We start from the raw sequence: 18,110 nt of genomic DNA on the forward strand, positions 1-18,110 counted from the left end.
TTCACTGGCAGATAGCTGATGTAATAAGGAGTAGCTTAGGCTACTTTTATTTTAGAAATTTATCTATTTTGTTACTCTGCGAATTGAACAATATTTTTTTTTTAATTCCACGTGGACGAATTCGCGGGCACAGGTAGTTTCTATTTATATGATTTGAATATATCTATTTTAAATTTATATTTGACATCTATTTTTTTGTCAAATCTCTACACAGTAATGCCCGATTTCTGCGACAGCAGGATTGCGAACGTGTCGTGTTTAAATTTTACGATTCCATTAGCAAAACGAATCGTTTTTTGAATATAGGAACCAGGCTAAAGACATAACAACTAGAAACTAAAAAAAATATAGTTGCTACCATTCAAATCCATCATACCCTATTTTCTCAGTCCGTTTTCCTTCTGTATTTTTGGTATACGTCTCGTAAGTATTTAAGAGAGTCGGTGAACCAGAGTGGCGTCGTGGAGAACTCTCTGTCGATGACGAAGGAGTGGGGCGATGATTTGTTCGTCGGTTGCCACTTTACTGGCAAAAGATCAGACACATTCGGAGTTGGATCCCTAAAATAAAGAATGTTTTAGTTAATCTCTACAACTATATTGCAATTCCTTTTTAGCTGTGATTAGTTACATCAAAACAAACAAATTGTTTAATAATTTAGAGAATAATTGTCGTATAAAATGTATTTCCTATACCTAACATCAGCCCTTTTTCATCAAGAGAAGAGATAGCATTTGTGTACTAGAAAGGCGGATAATTTCATTTTTTAGTTTTAATGCAATATTAATAAATGGATTGTATAATCAATAAAAATACCCACCCATATTTAGCAAAGTTTGTCCACAAGGTCGTGAACCTATCTATCATATTATTCTCGAAGAACGAAGGAATGAGAGGCTGTCGAAACAAGTAGAATATATCGTCAGCATGCGAAGCTCCTGGTTCATTACTTAATCCATAGCCTAGTGTCAATTTTACTATGTTTCGTCTTCCACTATAGCTAAATACATAGGTATATATGGGATTGTCGTTAGTACTTAAATATAATTCAGTCTCTGCAAGAACCGGAAGTGTGACATATACCTCGCCGTAAAAGCGTGAAAAATTCGCTAAATTATCGTAATTGACCTCACTGCCGTCCAAGTAGAATTCCTTTAATTTATCTCCTATTTCTTTACGTTTCAGTTCTTCAGATATATCTAAATTTCTAGGTAACGACTTTTCAAAAACAATCTTCGGTATAGTTGTACCATTTTCCATATCCGAAAACAGCAAACCTTCCGCATTGTTGACACCAATTATCATTGGAACTTTGTGGTATTTACCACTAGATAGTAAGTCGTACGGTTCTTCGGTCAGAAACGGTTCTATTCCTGGTATTTCGACTTCAACACAGGGTGTATGAATACATTCCGATATAATAACGTTACCCTTTTCTCTCGGCACTCTTGTAACAATTAGGTCCCTGTCAGACGTTTTCATTAAAGCTTTATAAATATCATAGACATTATCCGAAGCATACAGCATAACTTTTGTCAATAAACTGGCCATGTACACCGGGTTGTACTGCCTCGCCCAAGCTGCCAATGATGAGCCACTTTGCATGATGGCTTTATGGAACAGATTTTTGGACATCGGCGAGAGAATGTGATAAGACACAGAAGCTGCACCAGCGCTCTCACCAAACAAAGTGACACTATTGGGATCTCCTCCAAATGCATGGATGTTTTTTTGGACCCATTTCAGGGCAGCTACTTGGTCTTTCATACCGGCATTACCGGGAGCTTCCTTGATTCTCAAACAAGCAAATCCCTGGATATTTAGCCTATAATTCATGACAACTAGGACGACCCCTTTAGATACTAAATAATCAGGGCCATATAGCAAACTTGCGCCATATCCCTCATAGAATCCTCCGCCATGGATGTAAACCATTACTGGATATTTGGAATCTGCAGTAGCATCTACTGGTGTATATACATTCACGATTAAGCATTCTTTTCGACCTATAAATATGCTAGCACCAATTCTTTGAAGACATTGAATATTTTCTTCTACTGCTTCCAATACCCCTCTCCATTGCGGTTCAGGTCCAGGTGCCTAAAAATTAAGTAGTTTGTTTATTGGAACGAAGTTCCTTACGGCAGGCTTGACATTTGGCTAGGCGAGCGAACTGAAAAAAATGTGATACTAAAACCGTAAGAAAAATATATAACGGAAGTGATGTAATATTAGTCATACGACCGTATAATATGACGTTTGTAAAACTAAAATATTACTAGTAAACTTTTTTTTAAAATTATTTATGTAATTTTATATACTGTCGACCAAAATAAATAAAGTCATATGTTTTTTTATTTCACTTAATAGTTTGAATTATTATTATTATTATTATTTTGTTTGATTTATTTTATTTTACGGTATTTGTTATTTTCTAAAATACTAAATTTCCTAAATACTTTTATGTACTTAATTAAAAACCAATCAACAAAATTAAAAAAAAAATTAAGAACTAGAAAATATATATAAAATTCAACATTTTTTTTCAAATTGTGTTGCTTCTAACTTCCTTCCTACCTGGTACATATTTATTAATTATAAATGATTCCATTTATTATTTATTATTTTTTATATATTTATTTTACTTTTTGTTAATTTGTGTAGCTATTTAGTGTCACTTCGAAAGCTTTGTAGTAGTGATAATAGGTACCCATAAACGTTAATGGTTACAAGTTCGATTTCCGGTCTGAGTGAACGTTCAAACAGTTGTTACATGACACACATTAATAGAACGATATATACTACGATTTTCGAGAGTTTTCCTCTGTTTCCTCTAAGGTTCCATCATCAGATCATGGTTTCCTTATCATGGTATCTCACCTAAGGTATCTCCATTCCAATAAAAAAAATAATATACGGTCGAATGAAGTAACCTCCACCTTTTTTGAAGTAGGTTAAAAATATAATCTTTATGAATGATACAAAGTACATTCTACGATGAATAAGGCCGAAACAACCTCTTAATTTCGTATCACATCACTAGCACATTTTATATTTTAATAACCTCATAAAAACTTAAGAGACTGCCAAAATTCACACAAAATCACACCTGGAAACGCTGTACTGGGTGAGTGGCGTACGGGACAGCCAAATACCGTTTATGAGAGCCATCGGGGGCTATCACGCCGCGCAACCAACCCCCTGTAACTCGAACTGGCAATGTTGGTTGCCTGACCAGACGCGCTGCCCAGAGTGACCAAAGCACCAACCAGTACACCTTCATCGTCCTTACACAACACACAAACAGCGTCCAGTCATGTCGGTTAATCCACACACTTAGAAACTAAAACATACACTACCACTGTATTTATTTTTAATTGTATTCGTTAAAATTAATATTAACAATTGTAAATATAAATAATATAACAACTAAAAACAGTTTTTTAAGTGTTAACAATGATTCAATCTAAACAAATCTCACGTCGAGGTTCTCAAGGGTAACATCTACACTAATAACAAAATCGATAGCGGTTTCTGTTGGCGCAGTTTTTTTTTAATTTATTTATTTTATTTAATGAAACAAAAGTACAATTAAGTATAATAATATAAGTCAAATAATTAAATCACTAGCTAACAATCGCTTATCAAAGGTTACAAAATGTTTACTATTACTTGTAATAACATAAAATACGAAATATGATAAGATAAATACACTTATGTTTTACTGTGATCTATTAATAGTAGAATCACTTTTGACAAGAAGGTAGATTAAAAATACACGAAAATATCAAACATAACTGCATAATAGTTATAGGTGATCTTTTCGACCAGTATGATTTACCCGATGCGAGCTACCTCGCCGCCCGCTCCCTCTTACTGTACAGGCACTTGTGGGGATGTCGATACGGCGTTCGAGGCTCGGTCAATTGGTCATGCGCGTGCTCATAGCAACTACAGCTATTGGATGGCGGAAATAATAGGTAGTGATGTAGCAAACGATACGTGCCGTATTTGTTGATATACGGCAAATCTGATATTTTTGTTTTACATATATTTGAAATTAATAGATTCTTATGTTTCTAAATTTTGTTGTAAAATTTGTGAGTATTTTTAAGAACGAAGTTTAGGAGTAACCGAAAATTGATTTTGGAATGTAATTTTATTATATTCGTTTTGTAAGGGGTTTTAAATGAAATTTTTAAACATTTGTTTTGACTGACTTGAAGTTTTTTGTAGTTACTTATATGTATACATGGACAAGCATATGTCAAGCAAGGACTATTTATGGTACCTTATGAAATATCTAAGTTTGATTAGTGGAGATCGAATACTATTTCTATTAAAATCAGGCTTCAGCTCCCAATTGCATGAGTTCCTTTAATACGTAAATCAATATCGCCAATGGTTTGGGAAAAGCACCCGTTCGGTATTCAGGGCTACGATATCAAGGGTACGAGTTGCCAAAATGATCGCCGAACTTCGTGAGAAGATGGCACTTTAAGAAGAAGAAGTAAATCAATACAAATAAATGAAATTGGAGTGTCTGTTTGTAATATTAAAATAACCGCTATTTACCAAATGCATATCGATGTATACACGGTACATGTACCAAAAAACATTTTTTAAAATTTTTGTCTGTCTGTCTGTCTGTTTGTTCCGGCTAGTCTTTGAAACGGCTGGACTTTTTGACTAGCCCGTTGGCGCAGTTTGTAGTGGCCCTGCTTTCTGTGCCGTGGGTTGCGGGTTCGATTCTCGCCTGAGTCTGGGTGTAATACTTGTATTTATATATTTATATGTGTATTATCTCTCTTCTAATATATAAAATTCTCGTGTCATGGTGTTAAACATTGAACTCCTCCGAAACGGCTCGACCGATTTTAATAAAATTTTGTGGGCATATCGGGTAGTTATAAGGGGGGGGGGGGGGAGATTAAGCGGGTTAATAACACATATGGCAAAACAACGTTTGCGGGGTCAGCTAGTTTCTATGTATATTAATAAAAAGAATATACAGTTATAACAGTCGACTGTTACCTGTAACACAAGCATTAAGTTGCTTACCATAGGAACAGACGATCGTGTGTGTATGTTATAAGATAAAAAAAATCTTTTATTGGCGAAGAGCTGATGTTGTAAGGAGTAAGGCTACTTTTCTCTCTACTTTTGCTCTGAGAACTGAACAAAAACTTTTTTGTTAAATTCCACGCGAACGAAGTCGTGGGCACAGCTAGTTTGAAATATGTTTTGACCAATTTAGTTTACTGTACGAACCAACGAACCAAACAATTCCATGGTATATTATGCCCTGCAGTTGTCAGTGTACTTTGAGGGACCTTTCGTTGCCGAGTAAATCGTATTGCTTCGGTTTAAATTCCGAGCAGTGACCACGGTGGGGATAAGGTCAACATCGCGTATGATGCCGATGAGTTGTAGGGCCAAAAGCTACTGTAACCGTTTACAATCAAGCGGGCCAGTGGGATAAAAAAAGTGTACCGTCTACCCATTTCCATAAAGTTTTTATGTAATTTAATATATATGATAATCCAACGTTATTAGTTGAGTAATATTTAGTCTCCAGAGGGATTCTTACTTCCAAAAACTAAAGACTCAAATATAATTCACCCAGCAAGCAAATTTCCGCATAACGACGGCTTAGGACAGTCTTTATTGATTTCGCTGAATGAACCCTTTGAATGAAAGATCTGACAGCTCGAGGATTTAACGAACGGATTGAACAGGGAATGTATTAATATATTTGAATCCGTGTTAGAGATTTGTTGCTGTTTCTTTGAAGGTATAATTAAGGCTTCACTGAGGCTTGTGAATGCCTCTTTTCCCGTTTGTAGATGATTCAAGTTCGGGAGGGATTTGGGATAAAATAAATGTTGGTAGTGTTTTAAAATTTAATTACCGATTTTAAGAATGAGTATAGTTACTAAATTTTTCACAGATTGGGATTATTTTTTGGAAATTTAAGTTACTTTAAAAACATCGATAGATTGGTCCTGGAAAGGTTCAGTCTTACAATCATTTTTAACCGACTTCCAAAAAAGGACGAGATTCTCAATTCGATTTTTTTTATGTATGTTACGCCGCGTTGGCGCAACGGTCACAGCCATGGATTGTACCTGTTGCGCTGGCGGTTGCGGGTTCGATCCCCACACATGACAAACATTTGTATTGGCCATACAGGTGTTTGCCGTGGTCTGGGCGTTTGTGCAGTCCTTGTGGGTCTCCCCACCGTGCCTCGGAGAGCACGTTAAGCCGTCGGTCCCGGTTGTTATCATATACACCTGATAGCGATCGTTACTCATAGTAAGGAATATATCCGCCAACCCGCATTGGAGCAGCGTGGTGGATTAAGCTCTGATCCTTCTCCTACATGGGGAAAGAGGCCTATGCCCAGTAGTGGGATATTAGAGGCTGAAGCGTAGTATGTATGTTACATCAGAACTTTTGACCGTGTGGACCGATTTCGACAATTTTTTTTTAATCGAAAGGTGGTTTATGTCAATTGGTCCCATTTAAATTTATTTGAGATCTAACAACTACTTTTCGAGTTATATCTAATAATGCGTTTTTACTTGACGCTTTTTTCGTCGACCTACGTTGTATTATACCGCATAACTTTCTACTGGATGTACCGATTTTAATAATTCTTTTTTTGTTGGAAAGGAGATATCCCTAGTTTAGTACCATGATAAGGAAACTAGGATCTGATGATGAGATCCCAGAGAAATCGAGGGAAACTCTCGAAAATCCGCATAACTTTTTACTGGGTGTACCGATTTTGAAATTTTTAATTCAATAAAAAGCTGATGTTTATCATGTGGTCACATTTAAATTTTATCGAGATCTGATAACTACTTTTGGAGTACTCTTTGATAACGCGTAGTTACTTGACTATTTTTTCGTCGATCTACGTTGTATTACTAATCGATGTAATTGAAGTCGGTTTTTTTTCATTTTCAAACAAATACAATTATTCATCTCGGTAATGAATGATAAGAAACTCAAATTACACTTATAATGGAAAGTTTTCAATCACTGGTAAAGTATATTTGTTCAGTTTTGATTAATAACGTCGAATGCCAAATTTTTAACATAACACTGTAAATACATATTTGTTTTGGTTACTAAACATCTTTTGGTTACTAAACTAATCACATATTCCTATAGGTAAGAGTCACTAAATCACATGACCTTAGCAAAAAAAAAAAGCTGTTGAAATTGATGAGAAACATAATTGTTTACTTATAGTATTTTCCCATCAATCGAGTTTGAAATCATATATTTTAATTATATTTTATTTAAATTGTTTTATACAGAGCATTGTTTCTATACCTACCTATTTTAGTAGTTTTTGTGGTTGATTGTTATACGTTTCCGTTATGTATTCAATTTCAAGTTTTATTTGTTCAAATGACGTAGACGTAGTGGTCTGGATGTGTATACAAAACGTCAATTGAGGAAATCAACTAGAGAATTAATAAGTGTTAGCTGAGATTAAGCTTGAAACTTTAACAAGCGGTCGAAATCAACGTTTTCATCTACTGCCCTTTCGTGACTCCTCTGATGAAAATATAATCTTTTAAATCTTATGAATTCTTTAATTTCACTCGACTATCCGAAAAACGCCACAAGCCGAGCACTATACCGGAGCTTACCGCTGCTAATGCGTCTATTCACGTAGAATTTTCAATTAAAGCGCTACAATAAAGATTAAAGGGAATACTCTCGGGACGCGTCGAAAAATCCGCGGAGAGTAAATCCACGGGATGTCGCAAATCCGACGGAAAATACGAGTAATCCGCCGCAGAGTTGTATTTAACATAAGCCTCGGCTATCGGTGCAGCAAGCTTCTAATGGCAGTAGTGTTGTCGATTATACCGCTGCCCTAAGTACGGTCTGGAAGTTACATGGAAGGTATACGATGTGGTTTCTAAATATCTTCCGTTTAAAATAGAAAGTTGTCATGTCATGCTCGAGTTGGTTTCGGCAATGCGCAGTATCAAAATTATCTTCCCAAACATTTTTAGAATTCTTTGACGGTTCGCAGGAAAGTGGACATAAGGTGTCTAATAATTAGTTGTACATTTATTATTGATTGGATTAATTAGTTGTACAACTTTCTTCAATGTTTGTATGTATTTTAGATGCCTGATGACGGTCCAACAAAGGATTGAAACGTCGCATAAATTTGCAATTAGTGGTTTGATTGGCACCTTATGTCCACTTTCCTGCGAACCGTCAAAGAATACTTATAACAAATGGACACAACGATAAATAATGAAAATTTTTAGAATTGCTTAAATATATGCTAGGAGTGCAATTTTGCATTACAAGCATTTAAAAGTGACGTCATAATTGTAAAACTTGTAAAAAAAATCAGGGGCGTAAAACTGAAATAAAGTTAGACTGGATAAAAGACCTGGGTGAGTAAAATTATTTTGAGTAAAACAGTATTATCAGAGACATAAAACGAGGTTAGACTAAAACTGCACATAAAATAATTAAAATAAAATAAATGTTATATTATCCCTTATAGATAAGCTAGCAAGTTATCAAAGTTCATAACGGGCGCGAAATCTTGAAAGGCTCAACTTCGAACAAATTACCATAATGGCGGTGTCTTTATACCCTTATGTTAATAGTTTAAGTCCGAGATGGATTGTTAACGGTCAGCCCATTTAACCCTCGGGAGATAAACTAAAAACTCTACGGATATTCGCCGACAATAACCTGACCGACTATGAATTTGCCGAAATGACCGAACATTTTTGCGACCAAGTTATAGATGAGCGCGTTTTAGGTGTTTTTTTTTTATAAATTTAATAATCACAGATGATATTATTTAGGATATCTGCTTCAGATTCACTAAAGCTTCAAATAAATCGTGTAGTTGGACATAATAATATTTAAAAGCAGTATTATTTAGCTGTAAAACAATAATATAATTCACTTCATGTATGCTCAATAGATACGAGTTAAAATGACGAATTATATATCACTTGCCTTTCCTTAAATATATTTTCATTACTTACAGAATATCCGTTCTAAATGCACAAGTTGACAAGCAGCAAGGTTTCAGTACAAGTGAGAAATACAGCACGCAACCAAGCAACATTGTGTTCCTGCGGTAAGATGGCCAGAGTTCCTAGAGTGGTTTAGGGGTAGGGTCGTCTATAGGCTTCAGTTCCCGCTCATCATCAGGGGCGTCGACGCTTGATTGCCGTCACAGTCGCATTACAAAAAGTACTTTAGTCTCTTTCCTCTCAATATTTGCATCCGTAATTATTTATATCTGATACGTGCAAAAATGTCCGTTCGACCCGCATTAGTCAAGTTATCTACCTGCGACTAACTCCACCCAATATACATCACGAAATGATAAGACCAACTTGCCCACGAGATAGGACTCAGAATATGGGTACGTGTTATCTATATTTGAGCGGGTTTGTTAACGATATCACCTGAAACTGTGGATTTAACATACGGTTACCGTTTTGTCTTTGTTTCGGTGACGAGATATTAAATGTAGTATGGCTCATGTATTATAGCTGTCCCTTGTTTGCTAATACTACTATTTTTCTGTGTGCGTTCTCCTAGCGTGAGTATGTGTATATAACATGCATATATCATACATATTTTTGTCTTAGATGGAAGTTAGTGCTGAGAAGTGCGTTTTCTGTTATAGAGCGTATGTTTTCTGACTATTGATGACCATGACCTATTTAGTTTGAGGCGTTTACTTATTTATTTCATTAATATAAAAATAAATTTTCATTTCAGACTGTCAAGATGTGGCAAACAGAAGACATTTGAGAATTGGAAGCTATTAATCTGAGTAATAGAAAGAAAAGAGATTTGAGAAAGAGAAAAATGAGAAAGATAGTTAAATAAATATTTGATAAAAGTTAAATTTTATTAATACATAAGGCGAAAAATAAGTTGTGTCGTAATATCATGAAAATCGATTTAGGTTCTTAGTAGAGAAATTGCTAATGTTTAAAAATTATAGCAATGCGTTGCAGAGTACCGTTTTTTCATTTATAATAGTGGGTATATGTTCGAACATAGATTGAATTTTATGTAAAAGCGTACATATAGTCAGAGGTGAGTAGAAATTCACTAAAAAAGTTTAATTATAGGAATAAAGTCCACATTCAACTCTAGTACATCAGTAGAAGCAAAAGCGCATTGCGATGCTGACAGATAAAAAAGTTTTTATTTCATAATAAAAAAAAATATATGGAAAAAATAAATGTATGGCATTAGCCGCTATGCGGCAGAATATCTGTAACGCCTTCATCAAATTGAATGCCTTACTTTACGTTGTAAAGTTGCGCATTTTTATAATAAGCCTGTTTATATGTAAAAAACGATTTGTTTTATTGTTTTTGATCTGTTGATATTTGGACATAATTGTGTTTGCTCCCAAACGAAAAAAAAAACAACTTCGATTACATCGATAATTAATACAACGTAAGTAGACGAAAAAAATTAACAAATGCACTAGTCGTCACTACGATTTTCGAGGATTTCCCTTGATTTCTCTGGGATTCCATCATCAGATCCTTCCATATTTATTAATTCCTATTATTGATTCCTTATCATAGTACCATATTTGGGGTATACCTTATATATATTGGGGTGTAGTGGTGTGTTCTGTTGCAACTGAACCTCCACAATCTCTTCTTTAGTGGCTCCAAGTAGCTGTAGTCACAGCGGCCACACCCCGGGAAACCACATAGTGGGCTAAACCTAAAGAAGGGGACTAATTTTACGAACAACTGTTAATTAGTTATCGGATGACTCCCGTACTTAAAAAGTCTGTATCAATACGACACTTTTTTTGATATTGATGCAGCAGGGTAATGCGGAAAACCCTAAGGGCGCTCGTCAGAGTCTATATAGTGACGTACGGCCTTTCTGATGCATCCTGATCTTTGCCGATCGTACTGGTTTACCGGTCCATCGGACTACAAAGTTAAGGACGAGTGAAGTGGACTTGCACCTGCGCAACTGCTTGACCACTATAAATAAACTCCCGCGCAGATGACCCAGGCGATTCTGTTTTTTCTGAATTGAAGTCCTGCAGCGATGGGGTAAAGGTGGTGGAGTGTAGGTATCGATGTACTGATGCTCTAGCTGATACCCTGCATGCAGGCGGCCAGGAGAGAGTGGTCGCTCCCGGAGTCGATTTGGACGGGATTCTGGGTTCGGCAGCACGACTGGTGACAAAGCAGCCCTGTTTAGGATCGCTCTGCTTTCCTCTGCATGGAGGAGGGGCCTAGAAAAGGTGGCCCAAAAATAGTCCGTCTTACCATTCCTCTGGGTACCAAACCGCGGGTACCTGGACATCGTCAAATGCGGTCGAAAAAATCGAAAAATAAAGCAATTAGATCTAAAAGTTAAACGACTTTGCATAGCTACTTGGAATGTACGCACATTGCTCGATAGTGAACTTAATCTCTGTCCAGAAAGAAAGACTGCCATCATCGCAAGGGAATTGGCGAGATACAGGGTTGACATTGCGGCGATAAGTGAGACCCACCTGAGTGGTTGTGGGGAATTGTGCGAGGATCTTGGTGGATACACATACTTTTGGATCGGACGTACTAAAGATGAGAGGACTGGCAGTGGTGTGGGGTTCGCTATTCGTAATTCTCTAGCAGGATGTTTGACTGAGCTGCCTGAGGGTATTAATGATCGCCTAATGACATTGCGTATACCAGTTGCACACAATAAATTTGTCCACATTATAAGTGCTTATGCACCCACTCTTCCCTCTTCGGATGAGGTAAAAGACGCATTTTACCATCAACTTCGCGTGACTATCGGAGGCATTCCAAGGCATGATAAGGTGATTCTCTTGGGGGATTTCAATGCTCGTGTCGGTGCTGATCATGATCTGTGGGATGGTGTCCTTGGTAAACATGGAGTTGGAAAATGTAATGACAACGGTTCTCGTCTCTTGACTGTTTGTGCTGAATTTGACCTCGCGATTACTAATACATTCTTCCGACTTCCTGATAAATCCAAGACCTCGTGGATGCATCCTAGGTCTAAGCACTGGCATCTCCTGGACTACGTTATTGTTCGTCGTAGAGACTTAGGAGATGTCCTTGTAACGAGAGCAATGCGTGGGGCACAGGGTTGGACTGACCATCGTCTTATTAGATCGCGTATGCGCCTAGGGATTAAGACTCCACGACGGGCACCACACAGGATACCGTCAAAGCTGGCCTTCGGTAGACTGATTTCCTCTGCGGAGCTGGGTGATAGAATGGACAAAAGTTTTGCTGCCTGTTCTTCAAATTCTGAGTTTGATACGATTGATGATGAGTGGAACTCTTTTGCAAAACATCTTTACGATTGCGCCTTGAATACCATCGGCAAACCACAGAAGAAAAATCAGGACTGGTTTGATGAGTCAGATAATGACATTGCTGTGCTTGTTAATGACTATAGAAAAGAACTTAATGCCACATCACCTGATCCACACAGCAAAAGAGATGCACAACACAGACTAAGATCTAGGGTCCGTGAACTTAAAGATAAGTGGTGGAAGGAAAAAGCAGCTGAATTACAACTTTATGCTGATACCCATCAAATCGGAAAATTCTTCGAAAGCATACAGGCAACATTTGGTCCACGAATCAGAAAGATAGCACCAATATATTTGAAGGATGGGCGAAACCGAGTCACGAATAAAGACTGTGTGTTAAAGCGTTGGGCAGAACATTTTAATTATGTATTGAACCCTGATGCGCTCAGTGTTAGCCTGTGGTATATTATTAACACGCTTGAAGATATACCAACTTGTCAACATTTAGATAATCCACCTACTTTCGAAGAGTTCATGGACTCCGTTAAACGTCTCAAGAACTCAAAGACACCAGGAATGGACCAGCTTGCGGCTGAGGTTTATAAATATAGTGGAGAGTCGATACTAAATGGACTTTATAACCTTGTTCTGAAAGTTTGGAATAGTGAGGAGATTCCGCAAGGCTGGAGGGATGCTATAATTTGTAAGTTGTATAAGGGGAGGGGAGATGTGTCCGATTGCAGCTCATATCGCGGCATCTCTCTTCTCTCCAGCGCCGGCAAAATTCTCGCGCATATGATCAACACCCGTCTTAGCAAATTGGCTGAAGAACATCTCCCTGAGAGTCAATGTGGTTTTCGCCCTAAGAGAGGAACAGTTGATGCTATTTCTGTTTTGAGACAACTTCAAGAAAAAAGCCTTGAACACCAGCGGCCACTTTATATATGTTTTGTCGATTTGGAAAAGGCATTTGATAGGGTTCCGCGCGAAGCCCTTTGGCTAGTTCTCCAAAAATATGGATACCCAGAGAAGATTGTGAACCTTATTCGGCAGTTTCATGATGGCATGAAGGCCCAGGTTCAGCATGAAAACGAACTTTCGGAATGCATCCAAGTCACAAGTGGAGTAAAACAGGGTTGTGTCTTGGCACCCACTCTTTTTGCGATATACTTTGCGGCGGTGATGAGGGACGCAATGAAATTTTGTAGTAATGAAATCCAATTAAATGTTAGGACCGACAAAGGCGTATTTAATATCACTCGATTTAGAGCCAAGTCCAAGGTGAGAAGGATGCCTGTATTGGAAATTCTTTACGCTGATGATGTGTGTCTTATGTCCAGCCGCGTGGAGGATCTTCAAAGGTATATAGATGCTTTACATCAAGCGTGTCAACGGTTTGGGTTGGTTATAAATACATCCAAGACCCAAATCTTAAAACAACCACCTAGAGGTAGCGAGGCTGATCCAACAGTCCTGAAACTGGATGAAAAACGGCTGGGAGAAGTATCGCGATTTAAATATCTAGGAAGCAATATCAGGAATGATAATACCTTGGCTTCAGAAGTTCCGGCGCGGATCTCCGCCGCTGCTGCCTGTTTTGGGCGGCTCTATGGTCGTGTCTGGGGGTCTCATGATCTTAAACTACAGACGAAAATTAGTGTTTACAAAACGCTAATCATTCCTATCCTCCTATATGGTGCAGAAACATGGTGCACGTACAAATCAGATGTGAAAAAGCTTGACACTTTTCACCTAAAATGTCTGAGGTCTATTATGAGGATTAAATGGCAAGACCATGTGCCAAATACCGAGGTCCTACGAGTTTCTGGAATGTGTGGAGTGGAGGCTTTGCTTATCCAGAGACAACTGAGATGGTGTGAGCATGTCCTTCGCATGGATGACCGCCGTCTACCCAAAGCGGTCTTTTACTCTGAGATGGCAGAGGGTAAACGAAGGCATGGCGGTCAACATCTACGGTATAAGGATGTGCTCAAACGAAACTTGAATGCTTGTGATATTGATCCCGAAAGCTGGGAGGAGCTCGCATTAAATAGGTCATCTTGGCGATCTACTATCAATTATAAAATTAAATCATTTGAAGAAAATCGACTTCTAGCGCTTGATTCAAAACGCCATGTTAATAAACAGAGACCTAAACCCTCCTATACTTACACATACAACTTTGCGGGTCAGCTTTACTGCCGCAGTTGCTCTAGGATATTTAAAACTAAATGTGGATTAGCGAGCCATATTAGGGCCCATCAGAGAAATTAGTCATGACTCCCTGGGTCGCCGTCATCGAAATCGATGAGGAGGACTACTACTACCATATTTGAGAAATCTCCTTTCCAACAAAAAAAGAATTATCAAAATCGGTTCATAAACGACGAAATTATCCCCAAACAGACACAAAAAATAATTGTATTTGCTCTGTATTTGATTTCAATTACATCGATAAGTAATACAACGTAGGGAGATGAAAAAATAGTCAAGTAAATACGCGTTATCAATGATTACTCAAAAAGTTGCTGTCAGATCTCAATGAAATTTAAATGTGACTACATGATAAATATCAGCTTTCGATTAAATTAAAAATCATCAACATCGGTACATCCAGTAAAAAGTTATGCGGTATAATATAACGTAGGTCGACGAAAAAATAGTCAAGTAAAAACGCATTATTAGATGTACTCGAAAAGTAGTTCTTAGATCTCAAATAAATTTAAATGGGACCAAATGACACACACCGCCTTTCGATTAAAAGTGTTCTTGTCAAAATCGCTCCACTCAGTCAAAAGTTCTGAAGTAACATAATAAAATAAATATCTCTAATATGTGTATATCACAATACACACACGGTCGTCTGTTCCTAAAGTAAGCAACTTAATGCTTTTGGTATAGGTAACAGCCGACTGAAAAAAATTGTCGAAATCAGTTCAACCAGTCGTAAAGTTTTAAAGTAACATACATAAAAAAATACAATAGAATTGAGACCCTCCTCCTTTTTTGGAAGTCGGTTAAATATATATATGCAGTCGCATTGAGTAACCTCCTCCTGTTTTGAAGTCCGTTAAAAATCGACCTTCCATTTGACAGTTTTTTTCGCCATAAGTACCATTACAGATCAGCGTTTTATTAACATCGTTAGTATGCGGTTTTTGTATTCTTTGACTTATTTAGGTTATACTACCTGATTACTTGATGACACATTAGTTTAGGTGTCTTAATTATCTGTTCCGCTAACCATCATGGGCAAAATACCCTCAAATGTTTCAGGATTAACATCCTTTTAAATCCATTGAGTGTGAGACGTTCATTTCTTCATGTATAAGTTTAATTGAATTAACTTTACACTAAACTAACCCGAGCTATATTTGTATGTCCTTCTAGACCACTCCAGAAAACCCTTAAAACAAATTCGGTAGTACGCAAACGGATAACCGTATGTACAAATTTTGTGGAACAGAACGTTCTATTGCTGTGCGCGGTAAGTCTAAAGCCACGTACAGACCACGCGTACAATACGATACGGGAAATGTGGATCAAAATATTGGAAAGAATATAAAAATTAAAATGTCGTAGCATCGAATAAAATTTTTACTAATGTGTCCAGATTCTGTCGTATGTTCCTAAGCTTGACAACTTTTTATCTAAGTTATAGGTAATATTCGACTGATATAACTCCACATCTTTTTCTAATGAATGCAATTCTAAATAATGTGTTATCTATATCTATAAGTATAATATATAAATAAAAATGAACGTAGCTAAGCTTATAACTCGAGAATGGCTCAACATATTCGGCTAATTTATTTGTTTATATGTTCCTTAAGACCCACGGAAGGTTTTAATACGACTATAAATTTTTAACCAAAAAAAGAAAAAAAAATAATAATAAACAATAGAAAAAACATAATTTTAAAAGAAAAAAAAAATAAAAGAAAATTCTATTAACTTTTGACAAAACGATGTATATCCGGACAGCTAGTCTACTTAGTAAAAATGAATGTTATTAAGCGCAAAAATAGAAAATTGCTCGACCAATTCGGCAAATTTATTTTTTTGTATTTTTTTTATACTTAAATAATTGAAAAAATTAAAAACAAAAAATACTTTATTAAATTTTTACTATTTACTTTTGACAGAACGAAGTCTGTCCGGGTAGCTAGTATATATAGCACTTAAATAAAAAAAGGTATCACCAGAAGCATCGTCAGCTCGTTGCTGACCCTGTTCCTGATCCCCTAAAGGAATTCTGGTCACCTTGCTTCCCACAGGAAAACAACACTGTTTGAAAGCAGTACTATTTAGCTGTGATCTTCTGTAAGTTTGAGGTACTTCGCCAGTCGGGTGCTAGAGATTTTGAGAAGGATATTTTCTCATTGTGGAGGCCTATGTCCAGCAGTGGACTGCAATAGGTTGAAATGATGATGATGATGATGATAATTTTTTCATAGTTTTTGATGTGAAATGTCCTTTTTTGGTTGTGAGATGAAGCATACTTTATCATATTGTATTACAAGCCTCTTCTATCACGCGCAGTCTGTGAGTGTCCTAACAGGGCGAGACTAAATTCATCCTTTAGCGAAGGTCCGCTGGCGTGCAAGTTAATTCAGTGTGGCGTAATTTATAGCGACCCCGGAGAACTGGCCGCAGCGTTGCCATACATTAAGAATTAATTTTTCTATTTACATTTACCTAAGGAATTAAAGGCCGTAATAAATCTCATTGTAACGTTTTTGTTTTAATTCTTTTTCCTGGTTCTTATTAGTTATACTTTGTGCTTTGGCGTGCCGTGGTTTTAGAGATTTATTAAGAGGTCTTGTAGAAAACAGAGGCAATTAACTGGTTAGTGGTTTCATATGTTTGTACTAAGTTATAAAGTTTGTTTGATACGGTATGAGGAATAACTACGACATAAGTCGTAGGCGATAATAACGACGCGACATAAAGTACTATTAAACATTATAGCCTTTGATCTACACACATCGCTTCAGCCTGTAATATCCCACTACTGGGCATAGGCCTCTTTCCCCATGTAGGAGAAGGATCAGAGCTTAATCCACCACGCTGCTCCTATGCGGGTTGGCGGATATATTGCCTACTATGAGTAACGATCGCTATCAGGTGTACTCTTTTGTTTAATGTTCAAACTTATAATTCAAATTCATTGTGGTTGAATTTTAACTACTGGGTCGAATTTGGACCACTAGTTCCAATAAATAAAACAACCGTCCGTTTATCACAAATGTGGGTCGTGGGTCGTCCGTTATAGACTCCAATGTTTTCTAAGAACGCTATCGGTCTAGATTTGGTCTGGATTTCGAAGAGTTATTCACAATACTAACGTTAATGGCTTCGAAGAATGTCTGGCCAGTTTCGGTTAATATTTTAGTATTGGACTGTGATATTTAACTTCAACTGAATTCAAAAAATTAGATTAATTCTTTAGAAGTAATAATTTTTTTAAATTTATATTATTAACCAGCTGTATCCCGCGGCTTTGACCGCGTTATCTACAATATAAAAATGAGTCGCTGAATGTGTTGCTAAGCGCAAAACTCGAGAACGGTTGGACCGATTTCGCTAATTCTTTTTTTAAAATATTCCTTGAAGTACGAGGATGGTTTTTACGGAGAGAAAAATTCAAAAAAAAAAATTTAAATTTCCTGAAAAAGTCTAAAAACAACACTTTTCTATACTCCCATACAAAAGATTTGTGATAATTCTTAAAAGTCAATTTGAACTTTAATACCATTCGATAAAGTTTGTGTTAGGC

General features: G+C 36.9%; 1 protein-coding gene and 1 long non-coding RNA gene across 2 annotated transcripts; one reads left to right on the forward strand and one right to left on the reverse strand.

Moving 5' to 3' along the window:
- Positions 1-385: 385 nt before the first annotated feature.
- LOC123661669 (esterase FE4-like) lies at positions 386-3,283 on the reverse strand. Its single transcript, XM_045596619.1, has 3 exons — positions 3,110-3,283; positions 821-2,100; positions 386-560 (listed from the first exon to the last, which is right to left on the reverse strand). Exons 1-3 carry the CDS (start codon positions 3,281-3,283, stop codon positions 386-388), a joined length of 1,629 nt encoding a protein of 542 aa, XP_045452575.1.
- On the forward strand, positions 3,016-16,673 carry LOC123661670. The gene is made up of 3 exons (XR_006744376.1): positions 3,016-3,028; positions 13,403-13,408; positions 16,582-16,673. It is a non-coding gene; the product is annotated as an uncharacterized LOC123661670 (long non-coding RNA).
- The last annotated feature ends 1,437 nt before the right edge of the window (positions 16,674-18,110 follow it).

This window comes from Melitaea cinxia, chromosome 17 (assembly GCF_905220565.1).
Source record: "Melitaea cinxia chromosome 17, ilMelCinx1.1, whole genome shotgun sequence".
In the NCBI taxonomy this organism is placed as follows: domain Eukaryota; kingdom Metazoa; phylum Arthropoda; class Insecta; order Lepidoptera; family Nymphalidae; genus Melitaea; species Melitaea cinxia.